The sequence below is a fragment of the Amblyraja radiata genome, chromosome 35, assembly GCF_010909765.2.
Source record: "Amblyraja radiata isolate CabotCenter1 chromosome 35, sAmbRad1.1.pri, whole genome shotgun sequence".
Classification (NCBI taxonomy): Eukaryota; Metazoa; Chordata; class Chondrichthyes; order Rajiformes; family Rajidae; genus Amblyraja; species Amblyraja radiata.
In genome coordinates this window covers 1,718,415-1,738,990 of record NC_045990.1, presented here as the reverse complement: position 1 = coordinate 1,738,990, position 20,576 = coordinate 1,718,415, and the positions used below count along the sequence as shown (strand labels likewise).

The window sequence follows — 20,576 nt, the reverse complement described above, 5'->3', positions numbered from 1 at the left end:
CCAGAGTCATTGCAGCTATCTACATGGCAGGTCTGATCACAAATGCTGTACCTGCACATTGGCTGTGTTAATGTTCACAGACTCTCATTGCATTGTCAGTTAACTCCAGCAGAGATGTGTGCAACAAAAGAAAGATAACAGGCAATTAAATAAAGGAGTGTGTAGGAAGAAGTTGCACTGTAAACCAAAGAGAGACACAAAATGCTGGAGTAACTCAACGGGACAGGCAACATCTCTGGAGAGAAGGAATGGGTGACGTTTCGGGTCGAGACCCTTCTACACTTTCTCTAGACTTTTGAGGGGGGGGATCTTATAGAAACTTACAAAATTCTTAAGGGGTTGGACAGGCTAGATGCAGGAAGATTGTTCCCGATGTTGGGGAAGTCCAGGACAAGGGGTCACACAGTTTAAGGATAAGGGGGAAATCCTTTAGGACCGAGATGAGAAAAACATTATTCACACAGGGAGTGGTGAATCTGTGGAATTCTCTGCCACAGAAGGTAGTTGAGGCCACAGTCCATTGGCTATATTCAAGAGGGAGTTAGATGTGGCCCTTGTGGCTAAAGGGATCAGGGGGTATGGAGAGAAGGCAGGTACAGGATACTGAGTTGGATGATCAGCCATGATCATATTGAATGGCGGTGCAGGCTCGAAGGGCCGAATGGCCTACTCCTGCACCTATTTTCTATGTTTCTATGGACTGTGGGTATACAGTGTGGAAACAGGCCCTTCGGCCCACCGAGTCCATACTATACCAACCATCGATCACCCCCTAGTGTACGCTAACACTATCCTACACACACTCGGGACAATTTACAATTTTTACCGAAGCCAATTAATCTCCAAACCTGCGCGTCTTTGGAGTGTGGGAGGAAACCGGATCACCCGGAGAAAACCTACACAGGTCACTGGGAGAACGCGCAAACTCCGCACAGACAGCACCCGTGGTCTGGATCGAACACGGGTCTCTGGCACTGTGAGGCAGCAACTCTACTGCTGGGCAACCCCGGTGGCTAGGATAGATTTAGAGGGATATGGGCAGGTGGGACTAATGTAAGGCAAGGCAAGGCAACTTTATTTATATAGCACATTTCATACACGAGGCAGCAGACTCAAAGTGCTTCACATAAAAACATGTCATGCAATAAATGAAATAATAAAATGAAATAAAATAGAAGAACTAAAAGAAAAGAAAAGCAAAATTAAAAATGCATTATAAAAAGTGCAAAAGTTAAAAGTGCAATGTAGTTAAGATTTAGCTGGAAGCTAAAGTAAACATAAAAGTTTTCAGTCTTGTTTTAAAAGTGGTCAAAGTTGAGGCCAGTCTTAAATCTTCAGGAAGTTTATTCCAGCTATTTGTTGCATAGTAACTAGATCCTGCTTTCCCATGTTTTGTATTTACTCTGGGAATCACTAGCAGATTGGTTTCAGAAGATCTTAGCGGTCTAAAAGGCTTATATAGTGGAAGCATGTCAGTGATATACTTTGGCCCTAAACCATGTAGTGATTTATAGGTGAGCAGCAGGATTTTAAAATCAATTCTCTGACATACAGGGAGCCAATGTAAGGATTTAAGAATTGGTGTAATGTGTTCAAATTTTTTGGTCTTTGTTAGAACTCTAGCAACAGCGTTCTGAACAAGCTGTAGCTGCCTGACAGTTTTTTTTTGGAAGACCTGCAAGGAGACCGTTACAATAATCTAGCCTACTAATGTAGATGGCCAGCAGGGGCAAGTTGGGCCGAAGGGCCTGTTTCCGTGCTGTATCACTCCATGATGTTGTAAATGGTGCCAATACATGTCGACTGGTGCAGGTGTGATCTATGTAAAAATAATCTCACTCTGCAGTGTACACATACGTGACAGTAACTGACGCCTCAGTGAACCATGGTGTGTGTGTTGAGTAATTTGTGTGGAGAGAGATTTGTTTGTGGCACTTTGGGTAATCCTAAGTATTGAGGTACCTGTGGTGGTGAAAAGTGTTTGAATGTTGAGCTGTTTCACCCGTCAGGTAGACTGTGTTTCATTTATTTTTATTGAGTATTTTGATGTTACCTATTTGAGGAGTTGAGATGTCATGTTGTTAACTGATTTCTTTCACACTCTGTATCTGTCTGTGTTGTTTAGTTTAGAACTGCTCTCTTTTTTAATTTATGTTTTACAATCAGACATCTGACATGTTCAGCTGTGGAACACGTCTGGCAGGAATACTAAAGGTGTCTCTTGAGCGGTTTGAAGGACTTTCTGATGAAGCGGTGTTTGTGGGCCTTGCCTGGTTTGACAACTCATATCTCCAGATTCAGGGCATGTACAAAGGAGCTGCAGATTTTACATTTGTTTAGAGATACAGCATGGAAACAGGCCCTTCGCCCCTGGGGCTCACACACAGAGAGTGGTGAATCTGTGGAATTCTCTGCCACAGAAGGTAGTTGAGGCCACAGTTCATTGGCTATATTTAAGAGGGAGTTAGATGTGGCCCTTGTGGCTAAACATAGAAACATAAAAATTAGGTGCAGGAGTAGGCCATTCGGCCCTTCGAGCCTGCACCGCCATTCAATATGATCATGGCTGATCATCCAACTCAGTATCCTGTACCTGCCATCTCTCCACACCCTCTGATCCCCTTAGCCACAAGGGCCACATCTAACTCCCTCTTAAATATAGCCAATGAACTGTGGCCTCAACTACCTTCTGTGGCAGAGAGTTCCATAGATTCACCACTCTCTGTGTGAAAAAAGTTCTTCTCATCTCGGTTTTAAAGGATTTCCCCCTTATCCTTAAGCTGTGACCCCTTGTCCTGGACTTCCCCAACATTGATCAGGGGGTATGGAGAGAAGGCAGGGATGGGATACTGAGTTGGATGATCAGCCATGATCATATTGAATGGCGGTGCAGGCTCGAAGGGCCGAATGGCCTACTCCTGCACCTATTTTCTATGTTTCTATGTTTCTATGTTTTTATGAGTCCACACAGACCAGCGATCCCCGCACACTAAAGGACCTGTCCCACTTGGCTGTCATTTACGTGACCTGGTAGCGTGTGGCTAGCGTGGGGCGGGGGCATGGAGTGGCGTGGAGGAGTGGGGAGTTGCGCGCGGTATTGCGCAGTTCTCCAGGATTTTGTTCGACCCATCAAGTCTACTCCGCCATTCAATCATGGCTGATCTATCCCTCCCTCCTAACCCCATTCTCCTGCCTTCTCCCCATAACCCCTGACACCCGCACTAATCAAGAATCTATCTATCTCTGCCTTAAAAATACCCATTGACTTGGCCACCACAGATTCACCACCCTCTGACTAAAGAAATTTCTCCTTGTCCCTTTCCTAAAAGAACGTCCTTTAATTCGGAGGCTGTGACCTCTAGTCCTGGACTCTCCCACGAGTGGAAACACCCTCTCCACATCCACTCTATCCAGGGCTTTGACTATTCGGGATGTTTCAGGAATGAGGTCCCCCCCTGTAGTTTTAGCTTCAGTCTGACCACCCCTAGACAGACACAAAATGCTGGAGTAACTCAGCGGGACAGGTAGCATCTCCGGAGAGAAGGAATGGGTGACGTTTCGGGTCCAGTCTTCAGGGTCTGAAGAAGAGTCTCGACCCGAAACGTCACCCATTCCTTCTCCCTGGAGATGCTGCCTGTCCCGCTGAGTTACTCCAGCATTTTGTGTCTATCTTTGGTTTAAACCAGCATCTGTGGTTCGTTCTTCCACAGACCATCCCTGGAGCTGTTGAGCTGCAGTGAGAACAGGCTCGGTGATGCAGTGTGTGATGCAGCATGTCAGAGACACAGAGCATGCACGCCATTGCCATGCGACACTGCTCCGTCCCAGCGATCACTCTGCTGAACCTTGCTTGAACCTCCTCGGTGGCAAGTATATACCTTTGTAGATCGGGAGCCTGAAGCTGCTCACAACGTCGTGAGTTACTGAACCGCCCACACAATGCTCACTGTGACACACTGCACCACAGCCTGTGTACACTGGGAGACAGCACCCTTCATCCCAATATGCTGCACCACACACACGCACACACACACGCACACGCACACACACACACACACACACACACACACACACACACACACACACACACACACACACCACACGCACAGACACACACACACACACACACACACACACACACACACACACACACACACACACACACACACAAACACACACACGCACCACACACACACGCACACGCACACACACACACACACGCGCGTGCACACACACACACACGCACACGCACACGCACACACACGCACACGCACACACACACCCCCCACACACACACACACACACAAACACGCACACACCACACACACACACACACACACCCCCACACACACACACACACAAACACACACACACACACGCACACACACACACACACACACGCACGTACACACACACACACACACACACAAACACGCACACACACACGCACACACACACACGCACACACACACACACACGCGCGTGCACACACACACGCACACGCACACACACACACACACACGCCGCACGCACACACACACGCCGCACGCACACACACACGCACACGCGCGCACGCACACACACACACACACACACACACACACACGCCCACACGCACACACTCACACACATGCACACGCACACACACACGCACACACTCATACACACACACACGCACACACTCATACACGCGCGCACACACACACGCACGCACACACGCGCGCGCACGCACACACAAACGGTGGTGCAGCGGTAGAGTTGCTGCCCAACAGCGCCAGAGACCCGGGTTCGATCCTGACTACGGGTGCTGTCTGTACGGAGTCTGTACCCACTCCCTGTGACCCGCGTGGGTTTTCTCCGGGTGCTCTGGTTTCCTCCCACACAACAAAGGCCTGCTGTAAATTGTCCCCAGTGTGTGTGTGTAGGATAGTGCTAGTATGCGGGGATCGTGCTAGTGTGCGGGGATCGCTGGTCAGCGCAGACTCGGTGGGCCGAAGGGCCTGTTTCCGCACTGTATCTCTAAGCTAAACTACTCAGCGGGCTGAGCAGCATCTGTGGAGAAGTAGACGGAGTTAGTGTCGCAGGTCAATGACCTTTCTTCAGGAAGGTCCATGATGTAATGGCTAACTTACTGGACACAGCTGGATATCTGGACCATTAATACTGAAACATGAGAGTGAATCCCAGCAGGGCTCTGTGCTGGACTGAATTGAAGTAACTAAATCAGTCTGGAATTTTAAATTAAAGCACATCTAAGTCATAATACCCATCTAACCCTCTGATGACCTATGCGGAAGGAAATCTTCTGTCATCAGCTCGATAGTTCGTAGAAAATAGAACGGTACAGCATAAGTGATAGAAACATAGAAACATAGACAATAGGTGCAGGAGTAGGCCATTCGGCCCTTCGAGCCTGCACCGACATTCAATATGATCATGGCTGATCATCCAACTCAGTATCCTGTACCTGCCTTCTCTCCATACCCCCTGATCCCTTTAGCCACAAGGGCCACATCTAACTCCCTCTTAAATATAGCCAATGAACTGTGGCCTCAACTACCTTCTGCGGCAGAGAGTTCCACAAATTCACCACTCTCTGTGTGAAAAATGTTTTTCTCATCTCGGTCCTAAAGGATTTCCCCTTTATCCTTAAACTGTGACCCCTTCGTCCTGGACTTCCCCAACATCGGGAATAATCTTCCTGCATCTAGCCTGTCCAACCCCTTAAGAATTTTGTACGTTTCTATAAGATCCCCCCTCAATCTTCTAAATTCTAAATTCTAGCGAGTGATAAGAGCAGAATTAGGCCATTCAGCCCTTCAAGTCTACTCCGCCATTCAATCATGGCTGATCTATCTCTCCCTCCTAACCCCATTCTCCTGCCTTCTCCCCATAACCCCTGACACCCGTACTAATCAGGAATCTATCTATCTCTGCCTTAAAAATATCCACTGACTTGGCCTCCACAGCCTTCTGTGGCAGTGAACCCCACAGACTCACCCCCTCTGACTAAAGAAATTCGTCCTCATCGCCTTCCTAAAGAAAAGATTTATTGGGAATCTGAGGGGTAACTTTTTCACACAAAGGGTGGTGGGTGTATGGAACAAGCTGCCAGAGGAGGTAGTTGAGGCTGGGACTATCCCAACGTTTAAGAAACAGTTAGACAGGTACATGGATAGGACAGGTTTGGAGGGATATGGGCCAAATGCTGACAAATGGGATTAGTGCAGCTGGGACATGTTGGTCGGTGTGGGCAAGTTGGGCCAAAGTGCCTGTTTCCACACTGTATCACTCTATGACTATATAACCATCCTACCACAACCAGAGAGCAGTCCTGAACTACTATCTACCTCATTGGTGACCCTCGGACTATCCTTGATCGGACTTTACTGGCTTTACCTTGCACTAAACGTTATTCCCTTATCATGTATCTGTACACTGTAAATGGCTCGATTGTAATCATGTATTGTCTTTCCGCTGACTGGTTAGCACGCAACAAAAGCTTTTCACTGTACCTCGGTACACGTGACAATAAACTAAACTGAACTGTAATGTCTGAAGAAGGGTTTCGGCCCGAAACGTTGCCTATTTCCTTCGCTCCATAGCTGCTGCTGCACCCGCTTAGTTTCTCCAGCTTTTTTGTGTACCACGTATTGTTTGCAATGCCTTTTCTCCAACACTTTTATTTCAGTAGTAACTTGTGACTTTTAGCTCGCTGTGACTGTACTTCCACAGTTTGCGCTCAGCGTTGTATTCCCACTGGGGAACTGTGACAACTTCCCCAACACATGAACAGTGATTGGCAAGTTTATCTTCATGTTTCTTGGCAGCCTTGTTGTCATCTGACATGGCTTACCACGGTACATCCTGGGCGTGATAGCTCTCAGAGCTCACCCACACATAACGTCAAAAAGATGAAAGGCCTGCTGTAACTCAGCGGGTCAGGCAGCATCTCTGGAGATCAGAGAATCAGGGCAGCACTGTAAAGGTGCTGCCTCACGGCGCCAGAGACCCGGGTTCGATCCCGACTACGGGTGTTGTCTGTACAGTGTTTGCACGTTCTCCCCGTGACCTGCGTGGGTTTTCTCCGAGAACTTCGGTTTCCTCCCACACTCTAAAGACGTACAGGTTTGTAGGTTAATCGGCTTGGTGTAAATGTAAAATTGTCCCTAGTGTGTGTGTGTGTGTGGGATAGTGTTAGTGTGCAGTGATCGCTGGTTGGAACGGGCTCGTTGGGCCGAAGGACCTGTTTCCGCGCTGTATCTCTAAACTAAACATTTTCAGCATGTATGCTCTCCTTGTAGCTCATACCTTTAAGGCGGAGATTGGCAGATTCTTGATCAGTACGGGTGTCAGGGGTTACGGGGAGAAGGCAGGAGAATGGGGTTGAGAGGGAGAGATAGATCAGCCAAGATTGAATGTCGGAGTGGACTTGATGGGCCGAATGGCCTACTTCTTCTCCTATCACTAATGTATACTGGATTCAGACAGGAGATTGATGAATGGGGAGAAATGGCGTTCTGAACACTTGTTACAGAAACAAAAAGCTGGAGTAACTCAGCGGGACAGGCAGCGTCTCTGGAGAGAAGGAATGGGTGACGTTTCGGGTCAAGACCCTTCTTCAGACTGAAGATTAAGAACACTTGTATCTCCAATTAATATTATTTACAGATGAAGGGGCTCGAGTTGGAATTGGCAGTGAATCGATTCAGATGCAGTTATTTTCACAATGAGTGCACTGCGCTTGAAATTATGTTCTGGTTATATAACACAGTGGCACAAACCCCCGCCTTTATCAAGCATTCAAAGATACAGTGTTCAAGAAGGAACTGCAGATGCGGGAAAATCGAAGGGAGACAAAAGTGCTGGAAAAACTCAGCATCTATGGAGCGAAGGAAATAGGCAACGTTTCGGGCCGAAACCCTTCTTCAGACTGTATTCAAAGATACAGCTCTATAGGACTTTGGTGAGACCGCATTTGGAGTATTGCATGCAAGTCAGGTCACCCCAATATAGGAAGGATGTGTTGCTTTGGAGGGACTGCAGAAGGAAAGTTGTTTTTTTGCAGAATGATAGCGGGATTGGAATGAATTAGCTACAAGTTCTGATTGGAAAGACTTGGCATGTAAGGAAGAACTGCTTTGGAGAGACTGCAAGGTTAATTCCCGGGATGGCGGGACTGTCATATGCTGAGAGAATGCAGCTGGGCTTGTACACTCTGGAGTTTAGCAGGGCGAGAGGGGATCTCATTGAAATATATAAGATTGTTAAGTGCTTGGACACACTAGAGGCAGGAAACATGTTCCCCATGTCGGGGGAGTCCAGAACCAGGGGCCACACTGTTTAAGAACAAGGAGTAAGCCATTCAGAACGGAGACGAGGAAACACTTTTTCTCACAGAGAGTGGTGAGTCTGTGGAATTCTCTGCCTCAGAGAGCGGTGGAGGCAGGTTCTCTGGATGCTTTCAAGAGAGAGCTGGATAGGGATAGCGGAGTCAGGGGATATGGGGAGAAGGCAGGAACGGGGTACTGATTGGGGATGATCAGCCATGATCACATTGAATGTTGGTGCTGGCTTGAAGGGCTGAATGGCCTACTCCTGCACCTATTGTCTATTGTCTATTGTCTTTGCAGATGCTGGTAAAATCGAAGGTAGACACAAAATGCTGGAGTAACTCAGCGGGTGAGGCAGCATCAATGGAGAGAAGGGAAAGCAGAGGTTGAGGGGAGACCTTATAGAAGTGTATCTGATTATGGGAGGCATAGATGCGGTTGACAGTCAGAACCTTTTTTTTCAGGGAGGAAATATCAAAGACTAGAGGGAGAGAGGTAGAGTTTACAACTTGTTCAGGGCAAGATTTTTTACACAATTAGTTGTGGGTGCTAGGGGTGAGGGTGGAAGTCGAGATTATAGTAATGTTTAAGGGAATGTTATATGCGTATGTGGATATGCAGGGAATGGTGGGATATGGATCCCATGCAGGCAGGTGATGTTGGTTTATCTTTTTAAGGGTGGCACGGTGGCGCAGCAGTAGAGTTGCTGCCTCACAGCACCAGAGACCCAGGTTCGATCCTGACTACGGGTGCTGTCTGCACGGAGTTTGCACGTTCTCCCCGTGACCTGCGTGGGTTTTTCCCTGGGTGCTCCGGTTTCCTCCCGCACTCCAAATACATGCACAGGTTTTGTAGGTTAATTGGCATGGTGTAATTGTAAATTGTCCCCAATGTGTGGAATTCTCTGGCTCAGCGGGCGGTGGAGGCCGGTTCTCTGGATGCTTTCAAGAGAGAGCTAGATAGGGTTCTTATGCTTAGCGGAGTTAAGGGATGTGGAGAGAAGGCAGGAACGGGGTACTGATTGGGGATGATCAGCCATAATCACATTGAATGGCGGTGCTGGCTCGAAGGGCCGAATGGCCTACCCCTGCACCTATTGTCTATTGTGTATTGTGTGTGTGTAGGATAGCGTTAGTGTGCGGTGATCGTTGGTCAGTGGGCTGAAGGGCCTGTTACCGCATTGTATTTCTTAAAGTAAAGACTCTATCCAGAACTTTGAGCTGAAGAAGGGTGCAGCCAAGTTGGAGAAGCTCCATCATCCTGGCACAAGGTGGCTGGCACATCCATAAAAGCCCATGACCAATCTGCATATAGAACATGGGACAGTACAGCACAAGAACGGGCCAAAGGGCCTGTTTCCCTGCTGTATCTCTGAACTAGACCAATCATGTTCGGCACAGACATTGTGGGCGAAGGATCTGTTCCTGCGTTGTTCTGTTCCATGTTCTAAGTAACGTGGCAATAATCTTTATTCTGAAGAAGGGTCTCGACCTGAAACGTCACCTATTGATCAGTCTGAAGAAGGGTCTCGACCCGAAACGTCACCTATTGATCAGTCTGAAGAAGGGTCTCGATCCGAAACGTCACCTATTGATCAATCTGAAGAAGAGTCTCGACCTGAAACGTCACCTATTCCTTCTCTCCATAGATGCTGCCTCACCCGCTGAGTTCCTCCAGCATTTTGTGTCTACCTTTAGATTCTTTATACTGGCTGACTAGCGTTGGTCATTTTCATCTGTCTCTCTCCACCTTGTGCTAGATATGTGGCAGCAGAGGGTACATTTTGCATTGTCTGGTTCCTGTTGTCTGTGCAACATGCTCATTCTAAACTCACGTTGTCTGACCAGTGTACACAGTGCATCGGGGAATGCTGATTGGCAGTGGTATAATGGTTGCGATGTTGCTTGCCGCTTCCTTGTTCAAGGCACGTTTCTCTGAAAGACATCTCTGTCAGCTTTCAGTGAGATCTGTTCCCCTTCGCAGAGAGCAACCTATAATCCCGCCTACACACACAGACGAGAATGACCTTTTGTTAAAGTCCAACCTATCAACTTTTTTTTTTGCTTCCTCAGGCTTGAAGACCGCTTCTTCCCAACCTGCAAGCTTCCAATGGTGGACTGTTTCATGGCGGGACGGGACTCAAGGACTAGACACAAGACAATGGGCTTCCTCCGATGGGCATCGTGGCTATGCTGGATTATGGTCCTCAACACAAGCCCTGCAGAAGGTAAGGCACTGGTTCCAATGGGCAGTCGGCACTTTGAGTTCTCTCCTTACTTTGTTACTCTCTCTGTAACGTCATGCAATTTGCCACCGGTCATGGTGGCGCAGCGGTAGAGTTGCTGCCTTACAGCAAAATGCCGCGCCGGAGACCCGGGTTCGATCCCGACTGTGGCCGCTGTCTGTATGGAGTTTGTACGTTCTCCCCGTGACCTGCGTGGGCTTTCTCCGAGGTCTTCGGTTTCCTCCCACACTCCAGGTTTGTAGGTTAATTGGCTTGGTGTAAATGTCCAGTATAAAACTGTCCAGTGCTGAGTGAAACCCCTGTCCCACGGTACGAGTTCATTCCAAGAGCTCTCCCCGAGTTTGCCCGGATTCGAACTCGGAGATTTACGGTAATGGCCGCTCGTCGGTACTCGGGGCTCTCGTGGACATTTTTCAACGTGTTGAAAAATCTTCGCGAGTCTTCCCGTGCTTACCTGCCGTTAGCGAGTCTTCCCGAGTACCTGCCGTTGGCGTTACGAGCCGCTAGGAGACGTCCCCGAGCTCCGACGTACCCGCTACGTTCATTCTCCGTGCTTACCACGAGTTTGATTTTTTTTTAAACTCGGGAGAGCTCTTGGAATGAACTCGCACCGTGGGACAGGGCCATGATGCTCTACCGAGAGTTTTTCAGCGTACTACATCCAGATCCACAGCCCTGTTACTGCTGCAGGGGTGTGCTGCTTGCAAGAGGGGGTCTGGAGAAGAGTTTGCGAGATGTCGGGACACTCAGGCATCAGCTACAACACAGTGACCAGGTTCCAAAGTGGCTCCTGTTCAGTTTGGTCCAAGATGCTGAGGAAAGCTCATACTCGACTGGCCGGCTGTTGTGTGGTGGAAGGAACTGCAGAGGCTGGTTTACACCGAAGATAGACACAAAATGCTGGAGTAACTCAGCGGGACAGGCAGCATCTCTGGAGAGAAGGAATGGGTGACGTTTCAGGTTGGGATCCTTCATCAGACGTCTCTCTCCGGAGATGCTGCCTGTCCCGCTGAGTTACTCCAGCATTTTGTGTCTCTCCAGGCTGTTGTGTGGCTTGTAGTGTGTGTAAGATGTAGATCACAGCTCCACCCGCGGGAAGGAAACAAATTCCCACGTATTGCTGTTGGCTAAGGCAGTGACTGTCAATTTGGATTGACCCATGTACACTAGATGTAAAAGGCGGCCGCAGGCTAGACTGTCAATGATGGAATCTGTAGCCACTTCCACTTATGCAATACCTTGAGTTTGAGCAGCGGTGAACTACTATCTACCTCATTGGTGACCCTCAGACTATCTTTGATCGCACTTTGCTGCACTAAATGTTATTCCCTTATCACGTTTCATGTAAACATATAAAATTATAAAAGGACTGGAAAAGGTAGATGCAGGAATAATGTTCCCAATGTTGGGGCGAGTCCAGAACCAGGGGCCACACACAGTCTTAGAACAAAGGGGAGGTCATTTAAGACTGAGGTGAGAAAAAACTTTTTCACCCAGAGAGTTGTGAATTTGTGGAATTCCCTGCCACAGAGGGCAGTGGAGGCCAAGTCACTGGATGGATTTAAGAGAGAGTTAGATAGAGCTCTAGGGGCTAGTGGAGTCAAGGGATGTGGGGAGAAGGCAGGCACGGGTTATTGATAGGGGACGATCAGCCATGATCACAATGAATGGCGGTGCTGGCTCGAAGGGCCGAATGGCCTCCTTCTGCACCTATTTTCTATGTTTCTATGTCTTTCCGCTGACTGGTTAGCACGCAACAAAAGCTTTTCACTGTACCTCGGTACACGTGACGATAAGCTGAACCACAACGACATCTCATAGGTTATGCTTCAGACTGAGATTGGTTCTTGTTTGACTGGGTTTCATGGTTTAAAACGTGACTATTTTGCACGGAGCATCTCTATAGTCATCGGTGTGAGATGACTAGCTGCCACATAGCAGCAGGATAGAGCATGAAATGCAGGAGTAACTCAGCGGGACAGGCAGCAACTCTGGAGAGAAGGAATGGGTGACGTTTCGAGGCGGGTCCCTTCTTCTGGCTTCATGCGACTCAAGACTCAGTCTGAAGAAGGGTCACGAACTGAAACGTCACCTATTCCTTCTCCCCAGAGATGCTGCCTGCCCCACTAAGTTACTCCAGCATTTTAGGTCTACCTTCGATCTACACCAGCATCTGCAGTTCCTTCCCTGCAGACGAAGAACAGCATGGGTTAGATCAGGGGTGGGGAACCTTTTCATGTTGGATTGCCGCATTAAGTTAGCTATAATCTAATAAGGCCACATCCAAGAAACTCCAATCAGATATACTTCAATATGTACATTATTTTGTTAAAATACCCTCATGACTTAGTAATGTTTTAATTGTGGCCGTTAGTCGGGGAGGATTATTTAGTTGAATATTCTTTTACTCTTTGGTATTTTAAATACGTTTAATTTAAGGTTAAAATAAAAATAATAAAAGATGAACAAAAACATATATTAATAAAATGATTTGTTCTACAAAATTTGGATTCATTCAAAAGGCCGCACTTAATGGCCTAGAAGGCCGCAGGTTCTCCACCCCTGCGTTAGATATAGGGGTAACATGAGGGGGAACTTCTTTACTCAGAGAGTGGCAGCTGTGTGGAATGAGCTTCCAGTGGAAGTGGTGGAGGCAGGTTCGATTTTATCATTTAAAAATAAATTGGATAGGTATATGGACGGGAGGGTTATGGTCTGAGTGCAGGTAGATGGGACTAGGGGAGAATAAGTGTTCGGCACGGACTAGAAGGGCCGAGATGGCCTGTTTCCGTGCTGTAATTGTTATATGGTTATATGGAAGATAGACACAAAAATCTGGAGTAATTCAACGGGCCAGACAGCAGCTCTGGAGAAAAAGGAATAGGTGAATAAGAAGGGTCTCGAGCCGAAACGTCACCCATTCCCTTTTCTCCAGAGATGCTGCCTGTCCAGATGCTTTGGGTTTGACGAACCCTCGCTGCTGTTTAATGATGTGCAGTCAACATATTTGGAGCCTTGAGATTTCTCGTGGACAGAGTGTTGGGGAGGCTGGCTCCACTTCCTTACACCTGCTCCGTTCCCCTCGTCAATGCCTTCAACCCTGTGGTGAGACTCTTCCAAATGACTGGGTTTAAATGGGCTTCTGTAGCCAATTACAGCAGCTAATTGAGCCGAAGGAATCGTGCAGCAGGCTTAACTGGCAGAAAAAAATAAATGATCAGACAGGGCCGCGGACTTTCAGCGTGACTCTGCTCTCCACAGGGCTGGAGCATACACTGGCCTGCAGTCACTGGCTCCCTTACTGTGCTCACACTCCATGCAACTAAGGTGCTGTCACGGTGAAAGATCCCCTCACTCTGTTAATGCTCTGCCTTCCGTTGAAACACATGCTCCCTGCTCCAAACTCTCTCGTCCCTGATCAGACGTTACTGGCTTTACCTTGCTCTAAACATCATTCCCTTATCATATACCTGTTGTTGCCGTCATGGCTATCCCTCGAGGTCGAGGATGATGGGCTGCAACGTTCTGTTGTTTATATGGACTCTCAGATGGCTTATGAGTCCAATCCTGGCTTTGAAAATTCTTCGACATTCAGGACAGGTTATTCCAGATGGCAGGTCGGGCTTTGGTGCAGGAGTAGGCCATTTGGCCCTTTGAGCCAGCACCGCCATTCAATGTGATCATGGCTGATCATCCCCTATCTTGCCTTCTCCCCATATCCCCTGACTCCGCTATTTTTAAGAGCCCTATCTAGCTCTCTCTTGAAAGCATCCAGAGAACCTGCCTCCACCGCCCTCTGAGGCAGAGAATTCCACAGACTCACCACCAAATGTGTTTCCTCGTCTCCGTTCTAAATGGCTTACTCCTTATTCTTAAACTGTGTGGCCCCTGGTTCTGGACTCCCCCAACATCGGGAACATGTTTCTTGCCTCTAGCGTGTCCAAGCCCTTAACAATCTTATATGTTTCAATGAGATATCCTCTCATCCTTCTAAACTCCAGAATGTACAAGCCCAGCTGCTCCATTCTCTCAGCATATGACAGTCTCTTCACTGTCTATCTCTGTACACTGTGAATGGTTCGATGGTAATAATATATTCTTTCTGCTGACTGGTTAGCACGCAACAAAAGCTTTTCACTGTACCTCAGTACACGTGACAATAAACTGAAACTGAATGATATGTGTGATTTACACTGAGGAGGCAGAAGCGGGGACATGGAGACCACATCCACATTTAGGGTGGCAGTGGTAGAGTTGCTGCCTCACAGCGCCGGAGACCCGGGTTCGATCCCAACAACGGGCGCTGTCTGTACGGAGTTTGCACGTTCTCCCCGTGACCTGCGTGTGGGTTTTCGCCAAGATCTTCGGTTTCCTCCCACACTCCAAAGACGTACAGGCTTGTAGGTTAATCGGCTTGGTGTAAATGTAACATTGTCTCTAGTGCGTGTAGGATAGTGCTAGTGTGCGGGGATCGCTGGTAGGTACGGACCCGGTGGGCCGAAGGGCCTGTTTCCGTGCTGTATCTCTAAACTAAACTAAATTCTCACACCCACAGCTCCGACTGGTCTCCAATGACTGCGTTTGGTGGATCAGTGGAGGCAGGGGGTGAGGAGGGAAGTGAGGGGGTGATGGGGGGGTGAGGGGGTGATTGAGTGGGGGGGTGATGGGAGGTGAGGGGGAGTGAAGGGGTGATGGGAGGAGAGGGGGAGTGAAGGGGCGGGGGGGGGTGATGGGGGGAGTGAAGGGGTGAGGGGGATGGAGTGAGTAGGTGAGGGGGTGGGGGGGGGGGGCGTGAGGGTGTGTGTCACACCCCAGAGTAAACTGCTCACCGAGCAACTATTGTAAACAGCTGGGCCCTCAGCCAGTGAGTTCAGCATCTGCCTGCGGTGAAATGTGAAATGTGATCGACAGACCCAGCCATCTGCTCTGCCGGCAAACACAATCTCTCAACAGCTCACAAACTCAGTCTCACACACACATACGCACGCACACAAACACTCACACCCGCGCACACACTCACACCCGCGCACACACACACATTCACACCCACACGCACTCACACTCACATCCACACACACACTAACACCCACACACACACTAACACCCGCGCACACACACACACTCACACCCACACGCACTCACACTCGCACAAGCACAAGTTAAGAGATGCAGACAGAGATGCACAAATACACCCACTGACACACTTACACCCTCGCACACGCACACACACAGATGCACTCACACACGGAGACACAAACTAACACACTCACTGACACAGGCACTCACACACAAACACACACCACTCAGACACCCACACACAGTCTCACACACACCCCCTGACACAGACTCACACACACACCCTGACACAGACACACACACACAAACACCACTCAGATATACAGTCTCACACACACACCCTGACACAGACACACACACAAACACCACTCAGATATACAGTCTCACACACACACTCTGACACACACACACACAGACACACCACTCAGACACCCTGACACGGACACACACAGATACATACACGTACATACACACTCACTAATGCACAGAGATACACACACATATAGTCACATACACCCATACACCCAGGACAGGCTGCTTTCTCTACCCACAAACACTGTGTGACTGGGAGAGGGCGGTGGGCGGTCAGATCTCAGCATGTGCTCTACTTGTCGGTGTTTGCAGAATTAAAGGCATCGGGCTATTGTTTCAGTAAGTCGGGCCCTATTCACAGAGTCCCAGCGGCTGCTCTAGATGCAGCTCTCCACACAAGGAGAGGGCGGGGGTTTACACGGAGAATGAGAGTCGTTGCTATTCCGGGAAGCTGATGGCGCTGATCCCGTTACCCCGTGTGCCAGAGATCGACACAAAAAGCTGAAGTAAAGGGCCAGTCCCACTTGGCTGTCATTCGCGCGCCATTTACGCGACCTAGCACGTGGGTAGCGTGTGTGTAGCGTGGGTAGCGCGTGGGTAGCACGGGACGGGCGCATGGTGCGGTGTGGAGGAGTGTGGATTTCGTCCTGCACGAAAACTTCGCGCGCCAACGGCCTGTCGCGTAACTGACGGCCAAAGTGGGACACCCTGGCGTGACGCAACGCCTCACCTCCAACAGCAGCAGAAGCGGGCAAACGATCGCCAAGCTCGGCCTGGGGTTCACGGCCGTTGCGGTCCGGATCCGCCCCCACTCCTACTCCCAGAGCGGGGCCAAGACGATTGGAGATAGACACAAAAAGCTGGAGTAACTCAGCGGGACCGGCAGCATCTGTGGAGAGAAGCAATGGGTGACGTTTCGGGTCGAGACCCTTCTTCAGACTGAAGAAGAATCTCTTCACGAAACATCACCCATTCCTTCTCTCCAGAGATGCTGCCGGTCCCGCTGAGTTACTCCAGCTTTTTGTGTCTATCTTCGGTGTAAAGCAGCATCTGCAGTTTCTTCCTACACACCAGGTCATCCAAGCTACACTGCAGAACCAATGTTTTATCCCCAAAAGGTGCTTTGACAAATGACAAAAATAACACATTTAGCGTGTCTAATGGATTAGGAATTGCCAAAGTCCGTCCCCCAGATCTGAACTCCACACCTCTGTGAAATAGGGTGGCACAGCGGTAGAGTTGCTGCCTTACAGCGCCAGAGACCCGGGTTCGATCCCGACTACGGGTGCTGTTTGCGCGAAGTTTGTACAATCTCCCCGTGACCGCGTGGGTTTTCTCCGGGTGCTCCGGTTTCCTCCCACACTCCAAAGACACGCACGTTTGTAGGTGGATTAGCAAATGTAAAATTGTCCCCAGTATGTGGTGCATGGGATCACTGGTCGGCCTGGACTCAGTGGGAGTTCCGAAACCATTGGGGCTTTGACAGTGATGGGGTCTTCGTGGATTCAGTGGGTCGAAGGGTCTCCTTCCACTCTGTAACGCTAAAAGTCTAAAAAAATGTCTTGTAAAAACGGGGAAAGAAATGGAGCAAATTAGACTGAAATAAAGAAAAAAATAAAGATCAGATTCAGTCTGAAGAAGGGTCTCGACCCGAAACGTTTCCCATTCCTTCTCTCGAGAGATGATGCTTGCCCCGCTAAGTTACTCCAGCATTTTGTGTCTATCTTCAGTGTAAACCAGCATCTGCAGTTCCTTCCCACAGATTAGGAGAGAGGGTCAGTTTGGTTTATTGTTGCGTGTGCCAAGGTACAGGTTTTGTTTCGTGCTCTTGCCTAAGAGAGGAAATGGGAGTGAAACATCCACATTGTTGATGAGATTTCGGTACACGAACAAGGCAGAAACAATGGGTCTGCTAGGACAGACAGGTTTGAAGAAGGGTCTCGACCCGAAACGTTGTCTATTTCCATCACTCCATAGATGCTGCCTCACATGCTGAGTTTCTCCAGCATTTCTGCCCACGTTGTTGATGAGATTGCTGCAATCCTCATCCCTGACAGGAGAGGCTGTGGGATCATTGCTCTCGTTCTTTGTGGTCATTTGTGAACAGGTCAGGGATGATTAGGGAGGGGGGAGCCTGCATAGGCAGAGTCCGCTCCCTCTGAGCTGGGAGTGGGTTCGTGCGGTGAGGTTTGATGGGCCGTAAACGCACAGACTCGGCACCCTGGTGAAGCTTTAGTGCGAGTAGCAGAGGGCCAATCTACAAACAATGAACCAGCACAGCTCACATAGCCACCTGGCAGCAGGGTGGAGCAGCGGTAGAGTTGCTGCCTCACAGCGCCAGAGACCCGGGTTCCATCCCGACTACGGGTGCTGTCTGTACGGAGTTCTCCCCGTGACCTGCGTGGGTTTTCGCCAAGATCTTCGGTTTCCTCCCACACTCCAAAGACGTACAGGCTTGTAGGTTAATCAGCTTGGTATAAGTGTAAAATTGTCCCCAATGTGTGTAGGATAGTGTTAGTCTGTACGGAGTTTGCACATTCTCCCCGTGACCGACAGTCAGACTGTTCAGAGAACTGGGAAGGGGGAGAGATGGAGAGAGAGGGAAAGCAAGGGCTATCTGAAGTTAGAGAAGTCAACGTTCATACCGCTGGGGTGTAAGCTACCCAAGCGAAATATGAGGTGCTGTTCCTCCAATGTGCACTGGGCCTCACTCTGACAATGGAGGAGGCCCAGGACAGAAAGGTCAGTGTGGGAGTGTGAGGGGGAGTTAAAGTGTTTAGCAAGAATAGAGGGAGTACAGAGAATGTTCACCAGACTGATTCCTGGGATGGCAGGACTTTCATATGAGGAACGACTGGATAGACTCGGCTTGTACTCGCTAGAATTTAGAAGATTGAGGGGGGATCATATAGAAACTTACAAAATTCTTAAGGGGTTGGACAGGCTAGATGCAGGAAGATTGTTCCCGATGTTGGGGAAGTCCAGAACAAGGGGTAACAGTTTAAGGATAAGGGGGAAGTCTTTTAGGACCGAGATGAGAATCTTTTTAATTCACACAGAGAGTGGTGAATCTGTGGAATTCTCTGGCACAGAAGGTAGTTGAGGCCACACAGTTCATTGGCTATATTTAAGAGGGTTAGATGTGGCCCTTGTGGCTAAAGGGATCAGGGGGTATGGAGAGAAGGCAGGTACAGGATACTGAGTTGGATGATCAGCCATGATCATATTGAATGGCGGTGCAGGCTCGAAGGGCCGAATGGCCTACTCCTGCACCTATTTTCTATGTTTCTAACAAGATGCTCGGCTGATGGGACTGGGGGGTGGGGGGGCAGGGGGAGGGGGGAGAAGGAAGGAGACGGGATCAGCTAAACTCACTCTGGGAGATGACAATGCAGTGAACCCTATGCCCGACAGCCAGAGCGTTCAATGCGCTGATGAAATTCACACCGTTTCAATTGCTTAATTGGCCAGTGGATGCTCACGGCTCCGGGCACTGTTTTCTGTAAATCTGAGCTAATTTAATCTGTGTTGTGGAAAGTATTTAAAAAAAACCAAGAGAGAATCTGCCATTTAGATGTGCAGGATAATATCACTTGATGCCCGCTGAGAATACTGCAGTAAGTGTGAAGACTTGTCCCCTTGTAGACACGACAGCTGCTGCTTTACATGGAGGGGGTCTCCTATTCAGAAGTTCCCAGAGCAGAATTAGGCCATTCGGCCCATCAAGTCCACGCCATCCGACCACGACTGATCTTAGAAACATAGAAAATAGGTGCAGGAGTAGGCCATTCGGCCCTTCGAGCCTGCACCGCCATTCAATATGATCATGCCTGATCATCCAACTCAGTATCCCATCCCTGCCTCCTCTCCATACCCCCTGATCCCTTTAGCCACAAGGGCCACATCTAACTCCCTCTTAAATATAGCCAATGAACTGTGGCCTCAACTACCTTCTGTGGCAAAGAGTTCCACAGATTCACCACTCTCTGTGTGAAAAATGATTTTCTCATCTCGGTCCTAAAAGATTTCCCTCTTATCCTTAAACTGTGACCCCTGGTTCTAGACTTCCCCAACATCGGGAATAATCTTCCTGCATCTAGCCTGTCCAACCCCTGAAGAATTTTGTAAGTTAGATCAGATGTTACATATAAATCTTAAGGCTAACGGAATCAAGGGACATGGGGAGAAAGCAAGAACTGGGTACTCATCTGAAGAAGGGTTTCGGCCCGAAACGTTGCCTATTTCCTTCAGGGTTTCGGCCCGAAACGTTGCCTATTTCCTTCGCTCCATAGATGCTGCCGCACCCGCTGAGTTTCTCCAGCATTTTTGTCTACCTACTCATTTTGGGTGTTCAGCCATGATCATATTGAATGGTGGTACTGGCTCGAAGGGCCGAATGGCCTACCCCCTGCACCTATTTTCTATGTTTGTATGTTTCTATCTACCTTTCCCTCTCAACCCCATTCTCCTGCTTTCTCCCCATAACCCCTGACACCTGTTCTAATTAAGAATCTATCTATCTCTGCCTTAAAAATATCCACTGACTTGGCCTCCACAGCCTTCTGTGGCAAATAATTCCACAGATTCACCACCCTCTGACTAAAGAAATT

General features: G+C 48.9%; 1 protein-coding gene across 7 annotated transcripts in view; it reads left to right on the top strand.

Annotated features, from left to right (window-relative positions):
• adgrl1 (adhesion G protein-coupled receptor L1) overlaps positions 1 to 20,576 on the top strand; it is a 300,069-nt gene that overhangs the window by 54,340 nt on the left and 225,153 nt on the right. For all 7 annotated transcript variants that reach the window (XM_033012285.1, XM_033012282.1, XM_033012286.1 and 4 more), the window contains exon 2: positions 10,406 to 10,560. In XM_033012285.1, the coding sequence (XP_032868176.1) occupies positions 10,443 to 10,560 (118 nt within the window). In that variant the 5' untranslated portion in view covers positions 10,406 to 10,442. The remainder of the gene's footprint in view (positions 1 to 10,405; positions 10,561 to 20,576) is intronic.